The 16,426-nt window shown below is 39.7% G+C and overlaps 1 protein-coding gene and 1 pseudogene across 11 annotated transcripts in view; one reads left to right on the forward strand and one right to left on the reverse strand.

Annotated features, from left to right (window-relative positions):
- BIRC6 (baculoviral IAP repeat containing 6) overlaps positions 1-16,426 on the forward strand; it is a 227,342-nt gene that overhangs the window by 25,882 nt on the left and 185,034 nt on the right. For all 11 annotated transcript variants that reach the window (XR_201180.3, XM_045079285.1, XM_004777910.3 and 8 more), the window contains exons 2-4: positions 3,893-4,074; positions 6,299-6,436; positions 15,134-15,327. Coding sequence is in view for 10 of the 11 variants with exons in the window: in XM_045079285.1 (XP_044935220.1) it covers positions 3,893-4,074; positions 6,299-6,436; positions 15,134-15,327 (514 nt within the window). In the remaining variant the exon portion in view is untranslated. The remainder of the gene's footprint in view (positions 1-3,892; positions 4,075-6,298; positions 6,437-15,133; positions 15,328-16,426) is intronic.
- Positions 10,197-10,962, reverse strand: LOC123391775 (annotated as a pseudogene).

Here is a 16,426-nt window from a genome sequence, read left to right on the forward strand (position 1 = left end):
TTTGATTCCAGGACCCTGGGATCACTACTCAAGCCAAAGGCAGTTGCTTAACCAACTGAGCCACCCAGGCGCCCCTTAAGATTTTATTTTTAAAAATATTTTATTTATTTATTTGACAGAGAGAGAGATCACAAGTAGGCAGAGAGGCAGGCAGAAGGAGAGAGAGAGAGGGAAGCAGGCCCCCTGCTGAGCGGAGAGTCCGATGTGGGACTCTATCCCAGGACCCTGAGATCATGACCTGAGCCGAAGAGAGAGGTGTAACCCACTGAGCCACCCAGGTGCCAAGATTTTATTTTAAATAATCTCTACCCAATATGGGGTTCAGACTCAAAACCCTCGATCGAGTTGCATGCTGTACTGATGAGCCAGCCAGGTGCCCCATCTAGGACTTTTCTAGGGATAGATGAGCAAAGCTCATCTTGAGCATACTGTCCGGGTATATTAACCAAGCTCTCCTTTCAAAAATAAAGTCTTCAGCCTAGTAAAAAAATTGAGAGAAAGTGTCTGTAGTGGGTTTAATAATCTTACCTCAAAATTCATGTCTGTGTGAAACCTCAGACTGTGCCAGAAGGTCCTTCAGTGGGATATGGCTGATAATACCCTCCTTTCTACCCCCTGTGCAGTACAGCCCTCTGCTTATGGACGACCTTCCCTAACTAAGGTCAAAAACTGGGAATGTACTCATCCTAATGAACATAGCATGCTGCTATACTGGCCTGAAGAAACTGCTAAAAAGACTCCTTGATCAGTGTGCATTACTTTGAGTGCTAGTATTGTGTAGTGTATAAGAAGTTGTAAAAAACAGTGGTGACTTTTTTTCAGTCGGGATCTGTGGAAGAATCTCTAGTGGTGTGATATGGTTAGAATTCTCTAAGGTTGCGTGGAAGCGCATCTGGAAACTACACTGGTGTAGAGTCTTGACACATATTTTATACCTCTCTTGGGAACTTCTAACAGAATTATAATTTCAATAATTCGTTACTTAAATGCACATACCTTAAACAATAAAGCAGAATTTGCAGTTTGTTTTTCAAAATTTTATAGTTATGGGGAGGCAGGGCATATATTGGAATTCTAAGTGCCTTCTACTCAGTTTTGCTGGAAGCCTAAAAAGATTCTTAAAAAAGTAATAGTTTTTTTCCCCCTAAGAGTTATTTGTTTGAGAGAGAGATCTCACTTGAGCATGAGTTGGTGAGGGAGAGTGGGAGAGGGAGAGTCTCAAGCAGATTCCCTGCTGAGCTCTTAGCAGGATGTGGAACTCTATCTCATGACGCCAAGATTATGACCTGAGCTGAAAGCAAGAGTCAGTTGCTCAGCCAGTTGAGATACCCAGGTTCCTCATAAAGAATAGTTCTTAAAAATATTTACTGTTAATGAGTTTTGGAGTTTTGAAACAATTTTTGTAAGTTCTTTTATAATTTTACCCTGAGTTTCTATAATTTGTCTTTCTTGTGGTTTTACCTAGATATTAGAAGTGCTAAGTAAATATGCCTGTTATTGTGTTTCAGAGATTATTTTCCTGTATGCTAACATGTATTTCAAACTTTGAATTCTGAGATTGAACTATAGATTACTGTTTTGTTTTGTGTGGATAATGAATTTGTTCCAGTCAGTTTTGTAATGCCTCCAAGTTGTCTGTTAGCGTCCAAAAGAACTATACTATTCTGAGATTAAGAATACCACCCCAGGGGCACCTGGGTGGCTCAGAGGGTTAAGCCTCTGCCTTCGGCTCAGGTCATGATCCCAGGGTCCTGGGATCGAGTCCCGCATCGGGCTCTCTGCTCAGCAGCGAGCCTGCTTCCTCCTCTCTCTCTCTCTGCCTGCCTATCTGCCTGCTTGTGATCTCTGTCTGTCAAATAAATAAATAAAATCTTTAAAAAAAAAAAAAAAAGAATACCACCCCAATATTCATTGATTATAACATGTTTTATAGTTGACCTAGGATTGAAAACCAGGACTCTGATTTATTTCCATTTTTCTACTTTTGTATCATTAGTTGGAGCAGAGCTAGTTACTGGGATGTTCTATAAAGTTGTATTGCCTCTCTGCTTACTTGTGATCTCTGTCAAATAAATAAATAAAATCTTTGGAAAGAAAAAAAAAGAAAAAGTTGTATTGGGAGTTTAGAGTTTAGGTGTACCGGCAGCAGGATTACTTGCCCACAGGGGTTTATCTTTTCTAATAGAATAAAATTTCATAATTGGTCATTCTTTCAAGTCTTCTTACAGAGACTCTATTTGTGACAGAAACACTTAACATTAATCTCCTTATAAGTCTGTAAATTTAAGTATAGAAACTGATGTTATCTTAAAAAAATTTTTTTCTTGGTATTTAAAGCCTCTTGCCTGTTACTGTTTTTTATAAGACTTCTGAAATTCCACTCTGACTTATTCTGAGAAATTTTATGGTTCATGTATTCACTGACTTTTTGCACCTGGAGCACCTGGGTGTCTGCCTTCAGCTCAGGTCCTGATCTCGGGGCCTGGGATTGAGTCCTGCATGGGTCTCCCTGCTCAGTGGGGAGTCTGCTTCTCCCTCTTCATCTGCTGTTTCCTCTGCTTGTTCTCTCTCTCAGTCTCTCTCAAATAAATAAAATCTTAAAAAAAAAAATACTCTTTTGATACTGACTCAGCAGAAACCTTAGGGTATGTTGATCATTAGTGGTAGTTGACTGTTTTCTCAGTGGGGATTGAACTAGAGGCTTTACTGTTTCTCTTAACCTAGGTTATAAACATTTTTCTTTTATCTCATTTTTTTATCTCATTTTTTAATCTCAGTTATAAAAGTCCTCAAACATTTTTGGTAATTACCTAGAAACGGGCCATACTGACTTTATGCTTATTGAATTTTGCAAAAAAATTGACAAATACTGAATATTTAAAACTTTTGTTCTGAATATTTTAATTCTGAAATACTATAGAACAAAGAACTTCCCTGTACCCTTTACCTGGTTCTATCAGTTTTGATTTTAAATACTTTTACCACATTTGCTCATCATTCACACACATATATACCCATTTTATTTCTTTTGCTCTATTGAGACTAGGTTGCATTCTTTGCCCCCTTACCCTTTACTATTTCTGTTTCTTTTTTTTATCTTTATTTCTATTATTATGTTTATTTCTATTTTTAAAAGTTTTATGTATTTAAGTAATCTCTACACGTAACATGCGGCTCAAACTCAAGACCCCAAGATCAAGAGTACCATGATCTTCCAACTGAGCCAGCCAGGTGCCTGTTTATTTCTAAGAGTGATCATTTTCTCTCTCTCTCTCTCTCCTTTTTTTTTTTTTTTGAAGATTTTATTTATTTGACAGACAGAGATCACAAGTATGCAGAGAGGCAGGCAGAGAGAGAAGAGGAAGCAGGCTCCCCGCAGAGCAGAGAGCCCCATGGGGCTCCATCCCAGGACCCCGGGATCACGACCTGAGCCAAAGGCAGAGGCTTAACCCACTGAACCACCCAGGCGCACCCCCCCCCCTTTTTTTTTTAAGATTTACATATTTGAGAGAGAGAATAGAGGAGGCGCAGAGGGAGAGAGAATCCTGAAGCTAACTGCTGAGCATGGAGCCTGACATGGGCTTGATCCCAGGACCCCAATATCATGATCGTGCTGAAACCAGGGGTTGGGCACTCAATTAACTGAGCCACCCAGGCGCTCCTATATTCTCTTTTATAATAGCTCTGGAGCTGTTAAGTTCTGACAGTTTCACAGTGATACTTTATCTGATCTATAGTACATATTACAAGTTTATCAGTTGCTCTAATAATGTCTTTTAGAGCAGTGTTTTCCAATGTGAGATTAAATACTGTATTTAGCTTCCATGTAAACATTTATTTTTTAATGGACTATTTTTAAATCTTAAGTGTTGAATTTTTGTTCTTTTAACAGCTAAACCAGGTGGACAGGTGAAATGTCAGTATATATCTGCGGTGGATAAAGTTATATTTGTGGATGATTTTGCAGTAGGGTGTAGGAAAGACCTTAACGGAATCTTGTTGTTAGACACTGCTCTGCAAACTCCAGTTTCAAAGCAGGATGATGTGGTTCAGCTTGAATTACCTGTTACAGAGGTAAGTTGAAATAAATCAGTGTACTTTTCCTCTTAATGTAATTTCAGACCTTATTAGCTGTTAAATTAAGTTGTCCTTTGAGAACATTGTATATGTACCCCGGTTTTTTTTTTATACATGCCCCTATAAAAACAGAATTGACTTACTGATCACATTTGTTTAATTCCTCTTTGTAATTAATTGATGCTTATCAGAGTGGTATTTAAGTGTGAACCATGCAGTTGAAACGGTACCAGAGACAGCAGAATACAGTGGCTTAAACAGTACAGTTTTTTCAGTAACAGGACAGGGCTAAGCGTAGGGGTAACTGCTTACCTCAACACTTAGCTTCCATCTCTTGAATTCATGACAGCTGTTCCAAGGCTCATTAGTATTTCCCCGTCATAGTGAAAGGGAAAGCAGAAGCCCAGGGAAGCACACTGGTACGACCCTTCCCCCTTTTTTCTCTTGTCCTTTCTCCCCGCTCCTTCCCTTCTGCTTTCCTTCTCTCCTTCATTCTTTCTTGCTTTCTTTCCCAAACTCATTCATATCCACCCTTTTCATGTTCCTCCCATTGGCCGGAATTTAGTCACATGGTCACATCAAGCTGAGAACACTTGGAAAGAGGTAGTTCTTTTTTAAACATAAGATGGAAGGGAGGAATGAATATTAGTGAACAGCCAGTAATCTTTGCTTGTATGTATCATACCTTTTAACAATCCCAGTTTAAAATTTTAGTCATACATACGTTTCTGTAGTGTTACATATTCATTACTTAATTTGTAGGTGCACCCTAATTTAAAATCTTTACCTGTGCATTGATGTTCATGTGGTGTAATTTGAAAGTACGTTTTTCAAAGCTACTGGATTTTAAATCATCTTAAATAAAATATAAAAGATTTTAATGCTGTGTCTCCTAATAAAGTGAGATACCATTTTTGTCTTCATACCAAGTTGTTAATTATGAATTGTTTTGCATTTGGTGGTATGATTATTTGATAAAAACAGTATAGCATATTTCCCATTTTTAGGGCATGAAAATTGTCAATTGGTAAACATAAAGTGCAATATAAATGTTTTTATTCTCTTTTTGGAAGACTAATTTAGAAAAAGGATACCAACATGTATCCACTTAGATTTCACTCAGTGTCATAATATAGTTGTCTGTTAGGTTATTATTGAAAGTATGTTTGCTGAAAATTTGAGTTCTGAAAAGAGAGTAGTCCTCTTTTTGTCATTTGGATCTGGGGTCCTGCCTAAAATATTTGTATAGAGAACTAATTAGTTTTAGTTGTATTGGACATTTTTTCCTCTTAATTTGAGGAATTTATACTAGCTGATAACTTAAGGTTGATATCCTAATAAAGGATATATATATGTATGTGTATATATATATATATATTTCATCACAGAATCTGTGATGCAAGATGGTATCAACCTGTTCAGGTTTTACAAAGAACTAGAGAATTACAATAAAATATTGGGACATTTATAATGAAATAGACCCTCAAATCAGTATTTTTCATAATGTGCTGTCTGAAGGGTTAGGTATTTATCTGGCTTCTGTCACCTTCTCTACCTTGTTGGCCATTAACATCTTATGCTGATTTTCTGTGTACCTAATCACAACCTTGTTTGCATAGTATTGTTTGTATCTTCAATTAAGTATGGAGTCCTAGGTTTGCTTGGATCAGTGTGGATGTATTCTTTTCCATTTGTCAACCATGTATTTCTGTTTTAAGGTAGTTCTTTTTGAATATGTGGGTAACAATACAGAGGCTTTTTTATATTACCTGTTGACTTAGTTAATCTTCTCTCTTACGGTTTTGTATAGTTTGAGTGTTTAAAACTTATTGAAGGATTTTACATTTATCTCTTTAAAATTTTACCTTTAATTTTTGTTCGTGGTGTCAGCTTATCTAGGGTTTTTTGTTTTTGGTTTTTTTAATCTAGGGTTTTTTTTTTTTTTTTTAATCTTGCTTTGGTTTATAATAGCTTCCATGTATTTAAACTTTACTCTGTGGTGTTATGCCAAATATATCGCTTTATCTCATTTGATTTTATAACAGCCCTTCAAATCAGCATATGATTATATGTGATTTAGTTTGTTTAAAAAAGGTAAAAGTAGTAAAGTTTAGTTATAGTACTTGTCAGTATAATAACAAATTAAAGTATTTGAGTAAGGATCTGAATGTAACATTTTTTTGTTGTGTTTAATTTTCTGTGATCATCTTTTTTTATTTAGGCACAACAGCTCTTATCAGCATGTTTAGAAAAGGTAGATATTTCTAGTACGGAGGGTTATGATTTGTTCATCACACAGCTCAAAGATGGTTTAAAAAATACATCCCATGAGACTGCAGCCAACCACAAAGTTGCTAAGGTAAGAAGTTTAAAAAAAATTACCTTCTTTCGATTATGAGAGAAAGAACACCTCCATACTTTCACTTTCTCTGTCTTTCCCCCACTTTCCACCTACCCTTGGAAATATTCCAGTTCTAGATTTTTCTTTCAGAGAACAAAATATGTTTATGAGTCCCCTAAAAGTTGAAACTATTTTTACTGAAGTCTAAATTCAGTTTGTGGGAACTGTTTTGCTTACTTTGTTCCTAAAGCTTCTGTGCTTGGTAGCTCTATATTGGTTAAGAGGCTGATGAAAGAGAATTTCTTGTTAGGTGATGAGCTTCAGTGAGAAATGGAATATGTCTTTGGAAATGGGGCCATTTGGGCTTTTGTTGACATTATTTTTTATTAGGCATGACTAGGATGTTTGTGTGAGATGGTGCTTTGAATTAAATCCTTGGATATGTTTTACTGATGTTTCTTTGTTTTCTAAGTTATAAGTGTAATACATAAGAAATTTCTATACTAAAGGGTGTAAGGTAGAAGGTAAAAACCATTTTCTTAAAAATAATTTTTGCGTTTTTAAGTATCTCTTTTCTTAAGTACAATTGTAACTGTACCAAAATTTGATGTACTGTCATCTGTTCTGGCTGCTATTAACAGAATACCACCGACTGGGTCGTTTATGTATAATAGAAATTTATTACTGTTCACAGTTCTGAAGGCAGGGAAGTCTGAGATCAGGGTGCCAGCATGGCTGCTTTCTAGTGAAATCTTTTTTTGTACTTGCTTTTTTACTGTGTCCTGATGATGGAAAGGTCTCAGGGGATCATTCTGGAGCCTCTTTTATAAAGGCATTGATTCCATTCAGAGGGCTCTATTCTCCTGACTTAAGTACCTCCCAAAAGCCCTACCTACTAATACCGTCACCTTTGGGGGTTAAGATTTCAACAGATGAATTTGGGGATGAGGGGACACACATATTCAGACTATAGTTTACACTTTGCTTTTTTTTCCCCCACTTAAGAATGTATCTTTGAGTATCTTTCATATTACTCCTCAGATCAGCTGCATCCTTCCTAATATTGGATTTTTTAATAGAGATTTACCATGATATTATTAACTTTTATTCCATTGATGGAACATTTTATATAGTAAAACAGAAACCATACTATGCATTCCAACAAAAAGAATTTATCGTAAGGAATTGATTTTAACATGTGTCTGAGAACTGAAGAAGTGGAAAGGAAGCCCTGAGGAAGCACACAGAGAGTAATGCCGGGAAGCAGCTGTCACCTAGGTCTGAAGGAAGGAGCTTAGGGTGGTCAGCACCTACAAACTTAAGAATAGGCTTTGTGGGTTTGGGATCCAGGCTTCTCAGGAGGAGCCGCTGTCCAGATGGTACCTCAGGAGCTTGGGGAACAGCACTCGAGGAGCTGAGACATGGATCTCTGAAGAGAGTGCTGTTTGGCTGGTGTCACCACCTCTGAGGAGCTCTGTGAGACGGGTTCTGGGAATGCTAAGTAAACAAAACGCAGGAGACTAGAAGAATAAAACGCAGGAGACTGGCTGCCACCAGGCCCTGTGCTGACTCAGCATCGACAGCTGTGACAAGTAATAGCCTGGGGAAGTCTTTTCCGCCCTCATCATGCTTTCCAGTTTCCATCCTGTGTTCCTTTTGTCAGAACCGGACAGCCAGGAAACTGGCTGGGAAAGAAGAAAGGCATTTTGCAGAGTCCCAGCCTTAAGATGATAGGGAAGAGAAATAAAGGGTCAGTTTGGAACTGAGAGATAGTAGTTTCATAATTGTCACAGTGTACCCTTTTGGTACTCAGCATCTCCATACATATATTCTGTGCATATTTGAACTTTTAATACAACAAAAATACTATGTTTTTACTTTTTTTTTTTTTTTTAAAGATTTTATTTATTTATTTGACAGACAGAGATCACAAGTAGGCAGAGAGGCAGGCAGAGAGAGAGGAGGAAGCAGGCTCCCTGCTGAGCAGAGAGCCCGATGTGGGACTCGATCCCAGGACCCTGAGATCATGACCTGAGCCGAAGGCAGCGGCTTAACCCACTGCGTCACCCAGGCACCCCTGTTTTTACTTTTTACAAATGAAGATTCCTTCTCCCTATCCCCAGAGATGAGAGACACAAAGTTCTGATAGATAATTTACCTGTCCCTAGGTGATACTAACTACTAAAATTTAATTATTTTTAGGTCTCTACTGTTCAGGTAATAGAACTGTGCCACCTAAAGACTAATTACATCCAAAATTCTTGCGTGAAATAAGTCTCTATGTCTGTCTGCTTCTGTGTGTCTGGTTCTGAATCTACATTCATCCATCATGTGTACTAAGAAGGGAAGAAAATATTCATAGCCACTATATCCCTCAGTTCTTTACTGGTCAAAAGGATATACTTGCTAGTTACAACCTCCATCTACTCCCTATTTTGTATCTGTCTGCAGCACTTTGCTGGCAGATGTCTTTGCATGGTGGAGTGACCCACCCAAGTCTTCACTTCTGCAGGATTAAATTCTCAGTGGAGCTGTTTTAGTTTTTGTAATCACCTGTGCACTTTTACTATTGGATATGAAAGGACTTAGAGGCACCCTAAAGAATCCCTTGGTTGTTTTTTCTTTCTTTTTAATATTTTATTTATTTGAGAGAGAGAAAATGCGTGGAAGCAGGGATGAGGGCAGAGGGAGAGGGAGAAGCAGACTTCCCACTGAAATGGAAGCCCAATGTGGAGCTTGATCCCAGGACCCCAAGATCATGACCTGAGCTGTAGGCAGATGCTTAACTGACCAAGCACCAGGTGCCCCACCTCCCACCTTGGTTTCTTTCTTTCTTTCTTTCTTTCTTTTTTAAAGATTTTATTTAGTTATTTGACAGAGAAAGATCACAAGTAGGCAGAGAGGCAGGCAGAGAGAGAGGGAGTGACAGGAGGAACTCAATATTGCTGGGTAGCAGTCTTAACACATAATTCAATGGGATCATTATACTCCTTGTGGAATGCTCCTCCCTTGGCATGTAGGACCGTTAAAACTTAAAGCTTGAAAAAAATCTTTGAATGGGGTATTAAGTGTAATAGCGACCCTATTGGGAGAAATTGTTAGGTGTTTTTTGTTGTGGTTTTGTTTTGTTTTGAGTCTAAGCATATTCATCACCCTGTAAGGTAGAACCTCTCTTCCAGTTAGTACTGACAATGAGATTCTGGTAGGGCACTACACTTTTTTTTGTCAGGCCAGCTCCTAGGATAACATGGTAAGACCAGTCAATTTCATGGGCAAGTGCCCATTGCTTTGTTTTTCTTGCTGGTTTTGTTTAGTTTTGTGTTTTTCTTTGAAGTGCTTTTTTTTTCTTTTTTTTTGGCTGAATGCAGTATACTTTATTGATGGTACATGACAAGGTAGGGCTCCCCAAGCCCCTCCCCTTCTTCAGGGGGTCTGGGATGGAAACAGTGGAGGTTGGGAGATTCTCAGTGTTTTGGGGGTTAAGTTGAGACAGGAATTCCCTAGCAGCTGAGGGCCTCTTTCTTCCTCTTGCTCTGGCTGAGGCTGGTGATCCAGGGGGCTCATATTCCTTGGAGGCTATGTGGACCATAATGTCCACCACCTGGTTGCTGTAGCCAAATTCATTGTCATACCAGGAAATGAGCTTGACAGAGTGGTCATTGAGAGCAACGCCAGTCCCGGCATCAAAGGTAGAAGACTGGGTGTCACTGTTAAAGTCGCAGGAGACAACCTGATCCTCAGTGTACCCCAGGATGCCCTTGAGGGGGTCCTCTGATGCCTACTTCACCACCTTCTTGATGTCATCATATTTGGCAGCTTTCTCCAGAAGGCAGGTCAGATCCACGACAAACATGCTGGGGGTGGGGACGTGGAAGGCCATGCCAGGGAGTTTCCAGTTCAGCTCAGGATGACCTTGCCTACAGCCTTGGCCGCACAAGTGGAAGCAGGTATGATGTTCTGGGCAGCTCCTCGGCCGTCATGCCACAGCTTCCCAGAGGGGCCATCCATAGTCTTCTGGGTGGCAGTGAAGGCATGGACGGTGGTCATGAGACCCTCCTTGATGCCAAAGTTGTCATGGATGACCTTGGCCAGAGGAGCCAAGCAGTTGGTGGTACAGGAGGCATTGCTGACAGTCTTGAGGGAGTTGTATTTCTCATGGTCCACACCCATCATGAACATGGGGGCATCAGCAGAAGGAGTGGAGATGATGACCCTCTTGGCCCCACCCTTCAGGTGAAGGTGGTGAAGACCCCAGTGGACTCCACAACATACTTAGCACCAGGATTGCCCCATTTGATGTTGGTGGGATCTTGCTCCTGGAAGATGGAGATGGACTTCCCAATGGTGACAAGCTTCCTGTTCTCAGCCCTGACTGCACCATGGAATTTGTCGTGGGTAGAATCATGCTGGAACATGTAGACCATGTACTTGAGATCAATGAAAGGGTCATTGATGGCGACAGCATCCACTTTGCCTGAGTTAAAAGCAGCCCTGGTGACCAGGCGCCTAATACAGCCAAATCTGTTCACTCTGACCTTCACCATCCTGTCTTGGGCACGTGGCTGGCACTGCACCTGAAGATGGGCTGTCTGTCGAACGGGGAAGAGCAAAGAGCCTGAAGTGCTTTCTTGATCAGAAGCAAAGTTGTGTGGAATACCATGAGAGTGCATAAGCCATTCTCTTAGTTCACAGGCAGTAGTTTAATAGAATGGCAGAAGCATTGTAGGTAGAACGAGTAAATGCATATTCAGAACATTTATTTATTATAGTGAATAAAAGTTGATGCCCTATCCATGGCTGAAGGAATCCAATATAATCCTTATAATCAGATAGCAGGCTGTTCCCCCTGGAAAATGGTGTGACATTGGTGGCTCAGCTTTGGTATCTGCTATTGGTAGATGAGGCAGTCAGTAATACTGTAGCCTGGTTAGTCTTGGTGCGGGGATGTTTGTGTTGTTGGACCTGTACATATCTCCGTCTCTGTTCCGTGGTACTTTGCGTACAGGTCTATTGAGCAAAGCATTGGGAGTGGCTATGGAGAGAGGGTAAGTGACATTCATACAATGTGTGTAGTTTGCCCATTTCCTTGGAAGCAGATGTCTTTGAATGAGCATTTGTGTACCTCATAAATATTTCCCAATCTGTTTATTTTGAGAGGTCTGTTCTTAGACCTTTACCCTTGACTGCAGTCCTGTTCTTTCCAAATGCCTGACCATCCAGCCAAAACATTAGCTACTGTCTGTTGATCAGTGAGGATCTTCACTTATGGGCAGTTCTCAATCTCAGACAAAGAGCACAACCTCATATACTGGTCGAAGTTCTGCCCGCTGAGATTTACCTTCACCACTGTCCTAACTGGGGCTCGGATGTTGCAGCCATCTCTTTAGGGTGGTACCAGCCAAATATGCAGAGCCATCTGTGCATCAGAGCCAAGGGTTTTCTTCCACAAGTACCTTGTATGGAGTTCTCTGTGAAGCCATCAGTGTAGAATGAGAAGGAGGGGTTAAAACAAGAGTAGGTATTATAGAAAGCTGGGTTACTTGTTTATTCAGCTTGTCCAAAACTGGCCTGTTGGACTTTCTCAAGAATGATCTCTTGAAACCACTCAATGAAAAGAGACTTGTCTTTTGTTCCTAGTATTATGGTTTGGTATGTCATTTCACATCTAGTTTATGATGGACAGCTCTGATCACACAGGCTTTTTTTTTTTTTAAAGATTGATTGATTTGAGGGAGAGAGAGAGAGAGCGCTCTCGCACATGTGTGAGCTGGAGTAGGGGCAAAGGGAGAATCTCCCGCAGTCCCCAGTGAGTGCAGAGCACCAGGCGGAACTTGATCTCATGACCCTCAGATCAAGAGCTGAACTGAAATCAAGAGTCAGACACTTAACTGACTGAGCCCCCCAGTTGCCTCTGATCGCACAGATCATGGATTGGTATTAATTTCTGTCAGGGACTGAGAAGCCAGACATTGTTTCTGAAAAGAGCAGTTACGTTTACAGGGAATGGTGTGGCTTTACCCTAGCATTGTGCCAGTGATTGTCCTAATTCAGCTTGCCGGACAGGCCTTTCAGGATCTTTACTTGCCATACACACTTCTAGTGTCAGGGAATATGTCAGTGGTAAAATTGAACATCTTGTGTGCAGCCAGGACCTGCTGCAGAGCTTCTTGGTCTGTGCCTGTATTCTTAGATAATTGAGTTAGGGTAGCGCATTGAAATCTGCCAAGAGCGGTTTCAGAATCCAGGTAGGCCCACCAAGCATTATGCCTCTTTTTCACTGTTTGCTTTTGTAAGTTGTAGCAACTTGTCTTTCATGTTGGAGGAAATATTCTGACATGTTCAGACCACTGGACTTCCAGGAGCTTTACAATGGTTGTAGGACTCTGAGTTTTTTGGGCATTATTATCCTCTCTGGCTTGCATATGTCTTGCTAAGGCATGTGAGTTCCTGGCTACTTCTTATCTGGACCTATCAGTGTGACGTTAGAGTGTGTTACAGCATGATGCAGTAGGCCAGTGTGGTGGACTACATACGGGAGAGAACATGAGCCACAGTCCCAGGGTAGGACCGAAGATTGATTGTTACTGCCAGATAAAACCAGGCTGCTTTTGGATGGTTCTTAAAAATTAGTATAGAGAAAAGAGGTATTTCAGAGGACTGTAGCTGCCTACCGGATATCAAGGATTTGTTGATTTGCTTTAGTAAAGGTACCCCATCTGGAATAACAGCTGCAGTTAACGTCTCCTGACAGTTTAGAGTCCACAGTTTTTCTCTCAGATTCATTTACATTTTGCATAGGCCAAACAGGCCAGTTAAACAAAGGTGACATAGTCTGAATTCCCCTTTATTTTTCAGGTCTCTTACAATGGTGTTAATCTCAGAAATTTCCTCAGGAATGTGGTATTGCTTTGGTTTAGTCGATTTGTAGAGAATGGAAGTTCGAGGGGCTTCCACTTGGCCTTCCTTCCTTTCATAGTTCTTAGAGAGGACTAGAGAAACATCGTGGAAATTTTCTGGTTGCCTATTTTATATCTCGTCTAGTTACGCTTTTGGGAACTGGACAAATAACTGCAAGATAGATATGGGGCTCCCCAGAGCTCACGGAGATAACTTGGGTCCAAAACGCCATTAACCGTCTGACCATCCTAAGTTCCTACTTGCACTAAAACACCACAGTAATGTTTTACATCAGTTCAGTGCTACTTCATTGTAAAGCCTGAAAGCTCACACTATTTTCTGTTTCCCAGTCTACATGACTAGTGCACATCTGCAGGTACCTTTGTGGAATGTTTGGAGTACGATTTACAGCGTATGCTGGGCGTTACTGCAGTGCCCTTTCTCGAGGGATTTCAGACAAGGAGCTCTGGATCTATGAATGGATTAGTTCTAAGAACAAAATAGGAGGCTTTCATTTTCTTTGTCACTCTTTCTTTCTTTCTAGCAATTCAAGTCCTGTTTCTGTCCAAAAGTTTTTCTAGTTATATGGATAAGTTATAATTTAGTAGGCTGCCTAGAATGTACTAGACAGAGTGGAAACCATAGGTGAGCAAGGAAAGATATAGAAATGAAATTATTTTATAGACTTATTTCTCCAGAAGGATAATACTTAGCATCTATGCTTCCTTTTAAAATAATTTTAATGTTAAGTAATTATAATTAATATTTGTTGAATGCTTACTGTATTAAACATTATACCAGTTCTCACTTGAATTTTCATAAGAACATTGTGTGAGTAGTGGGGGCGCCCGGGTGCCTCAGTGGGTTAAGCCTCTGCCTTCGACTCGGGTCATGGTCTCAGGGTCCCGGGATCGAGCCCCACATCAGGCTCTCTGTTCATCAGGGAGCCTGCTTCCTTTTCTCTCTCTCTCTCTCTCTCTGCCTGCTTCTCTGCCTACTTGTGATCTCTGTCAAATAAATAAATAAAATCTTTAAAAAAAATTGTGTGAGTAGGTATTTATTTTTCCTCTCTCTTTCTAAAAAAGATCTTATTTATTTATTTTCGTGGGAGAGAAAGCATGACAGTGGGGGAGGGTCAGAGGGAGAAGGAGACTCCCCACTGAGCAGCGAATCCTATGAGGAGATGACGTGGGACTCCATACTGGGTCTCCAGGATCATGACCTGAGCTGAAGTCTGTTACTTAACCAACTAAGCCACCCAGGCACCCCATTTTTCCTCATATTACAGAAGCTGGAGACTGAAATTAATTTGACCTGGGTCACATAGTTGATGGTGAAGATGATCTTGGAGTCCAAGTCTGTGTGACTACAAGAGCCTTGCTTTTCGTTACTCTGGGTATAGTGACCACAATAAATACATAAGCATCTGCTAAACTGAAGTAAATCCTCATATGCCTATGCATGTGTACGGTAGCACTACACTGTACAAGTACATTCTTATAAACAGAGAGGTTTGAACACCTAGTTTGTGCTTAACATTGTAAATGTGCTGGAGGAATATAAAAAATAATGGGTGAGTTTTGTTATCCTAAATCATTGATGCTTGTGTAAGAAGATGTGTTACCATCAGGTTCTAAGCTGGCTTTTTTAAATTGAAGTTTCATTTTTTTACTGATTGCAAGCTCCTGCTTTGAATAATGAATTAGTGGAGTAACTCGAGCCTGCTGAATCGTTCTTTATTTTATAATGTATAAGTTACAGTTTTGGTTTAAACTGTTGAGTACATTTTCCTTTGCTTACATTCCCAATTTATTTCAGTGGGCCACAGTTACATTTCATCTTCCTCATCATGTGTTGAAGTCCATTGCCAGTGCCATTGTGAATGAACTCAAGAAAATAAATCAAAATGTTGCTGCCTTACCTGTGGCATCCTCAGTGATGGACAGATTGTCTTACCTCTTACCTAGTGCTCGTCCAGAACTTGGAGTGGGGCCAGGCCGTTCTGTGGACAGGTATAAACTTGCTTATAAAGAGATGTTACAGTGAAATTGAATTGATTAGGATTTTGGATTAACCAAGAATAACAAAAATTTAATTATGATTCAAAATGTATTTCATCAAAATATTTTGGAAAACATTCAGATTCTCATACAAAATACTGAAGTGAATTAGTACTTGAATTGCTGTTAAACAATTTCTCTTGGTGCTTGGAAGGTATTTAAAGGGGTTATAAAACTGTTTTGAAAAATCCAGCTCTGTACTTAGTAAATATTTGAGTCTCCTTAAAAATGTAATTATTCAATAGATAAGAATTATTTTGCTTGATGAAATTTTGTGACCTTTGAGATGAATTTTCATAAATTGAAAAGCTGTGCCAGAACCTATGTATAAGAGCCATATATTATTTCCTACTTACAAAAAGAAGAGAGTTAAATCAGTTAGGGCAATTTTGTATATGTGCTGCCGAAGCGAGCACCAGTTAGGGCAATTTTGAATTAAGATTTTTATGCTGCCTGACCTGGATTTAAACAGCGTATTACAGAAATCATACCTCAACCATTATTTTCTTCAGTAGAGATTTATTGAGGTCTTGCTTTGTACAAAACTAATTAAAAAGCCACTAATATGTTCATTTAAAAACTTAAATGATTTCTGTTTGAAATAACATTAGATTCTTTTTTTTTTTTTTTAAGATTTTATTTATTCATTTTGAGAGAGTGGGTTGTGGGGGAGAGGCAGGGGGTAGACTCCCCGCTAAGCCGGGAGCTCGCCGGCTCAATCCCAGGATCTGGAGATCATAACCTGAGCCTAAGGCAGATGCTTAACCATCTGAGTGACCCAGGCGCCCCATAACATTAGATTCTTACCAAAAGTATTAAGTTTAGAAATGCTATAAGGAAATATTAAATTTAGCAGTTCTGATAAGTTTACTTTGCCTTCCCACGTACCATTTCACATTTTCACTGGATGTAAATTATAACTTCTTACGCTTTTTTTTCATGCTGATATTAGCAAAGCCCCTGCTGAATATATTAACTTCTTTTAAGTGTGGCTCTTATATTAGTTTGCTTAATAGCTTAGCTCTTGGTAAACAGACTTCTGCTTGACTAC

Source organism: Mustela putorius, unplaced genomic scaffold (assembly GCF_011764305.1).
Source record: "Mustela putorius furo isolate JIRA1106 unplaced genomic scaffold, ASM1176430v1.1 tig00000281_pilon_pilon_pilon, whole genome shotgun sequence".
NCBI classification, from domain to species: Eukaryota; Metazoa; Chordata; class Mammalia; order Carnivora; family Mustelidae; genus Mustela; species Mustela putorius.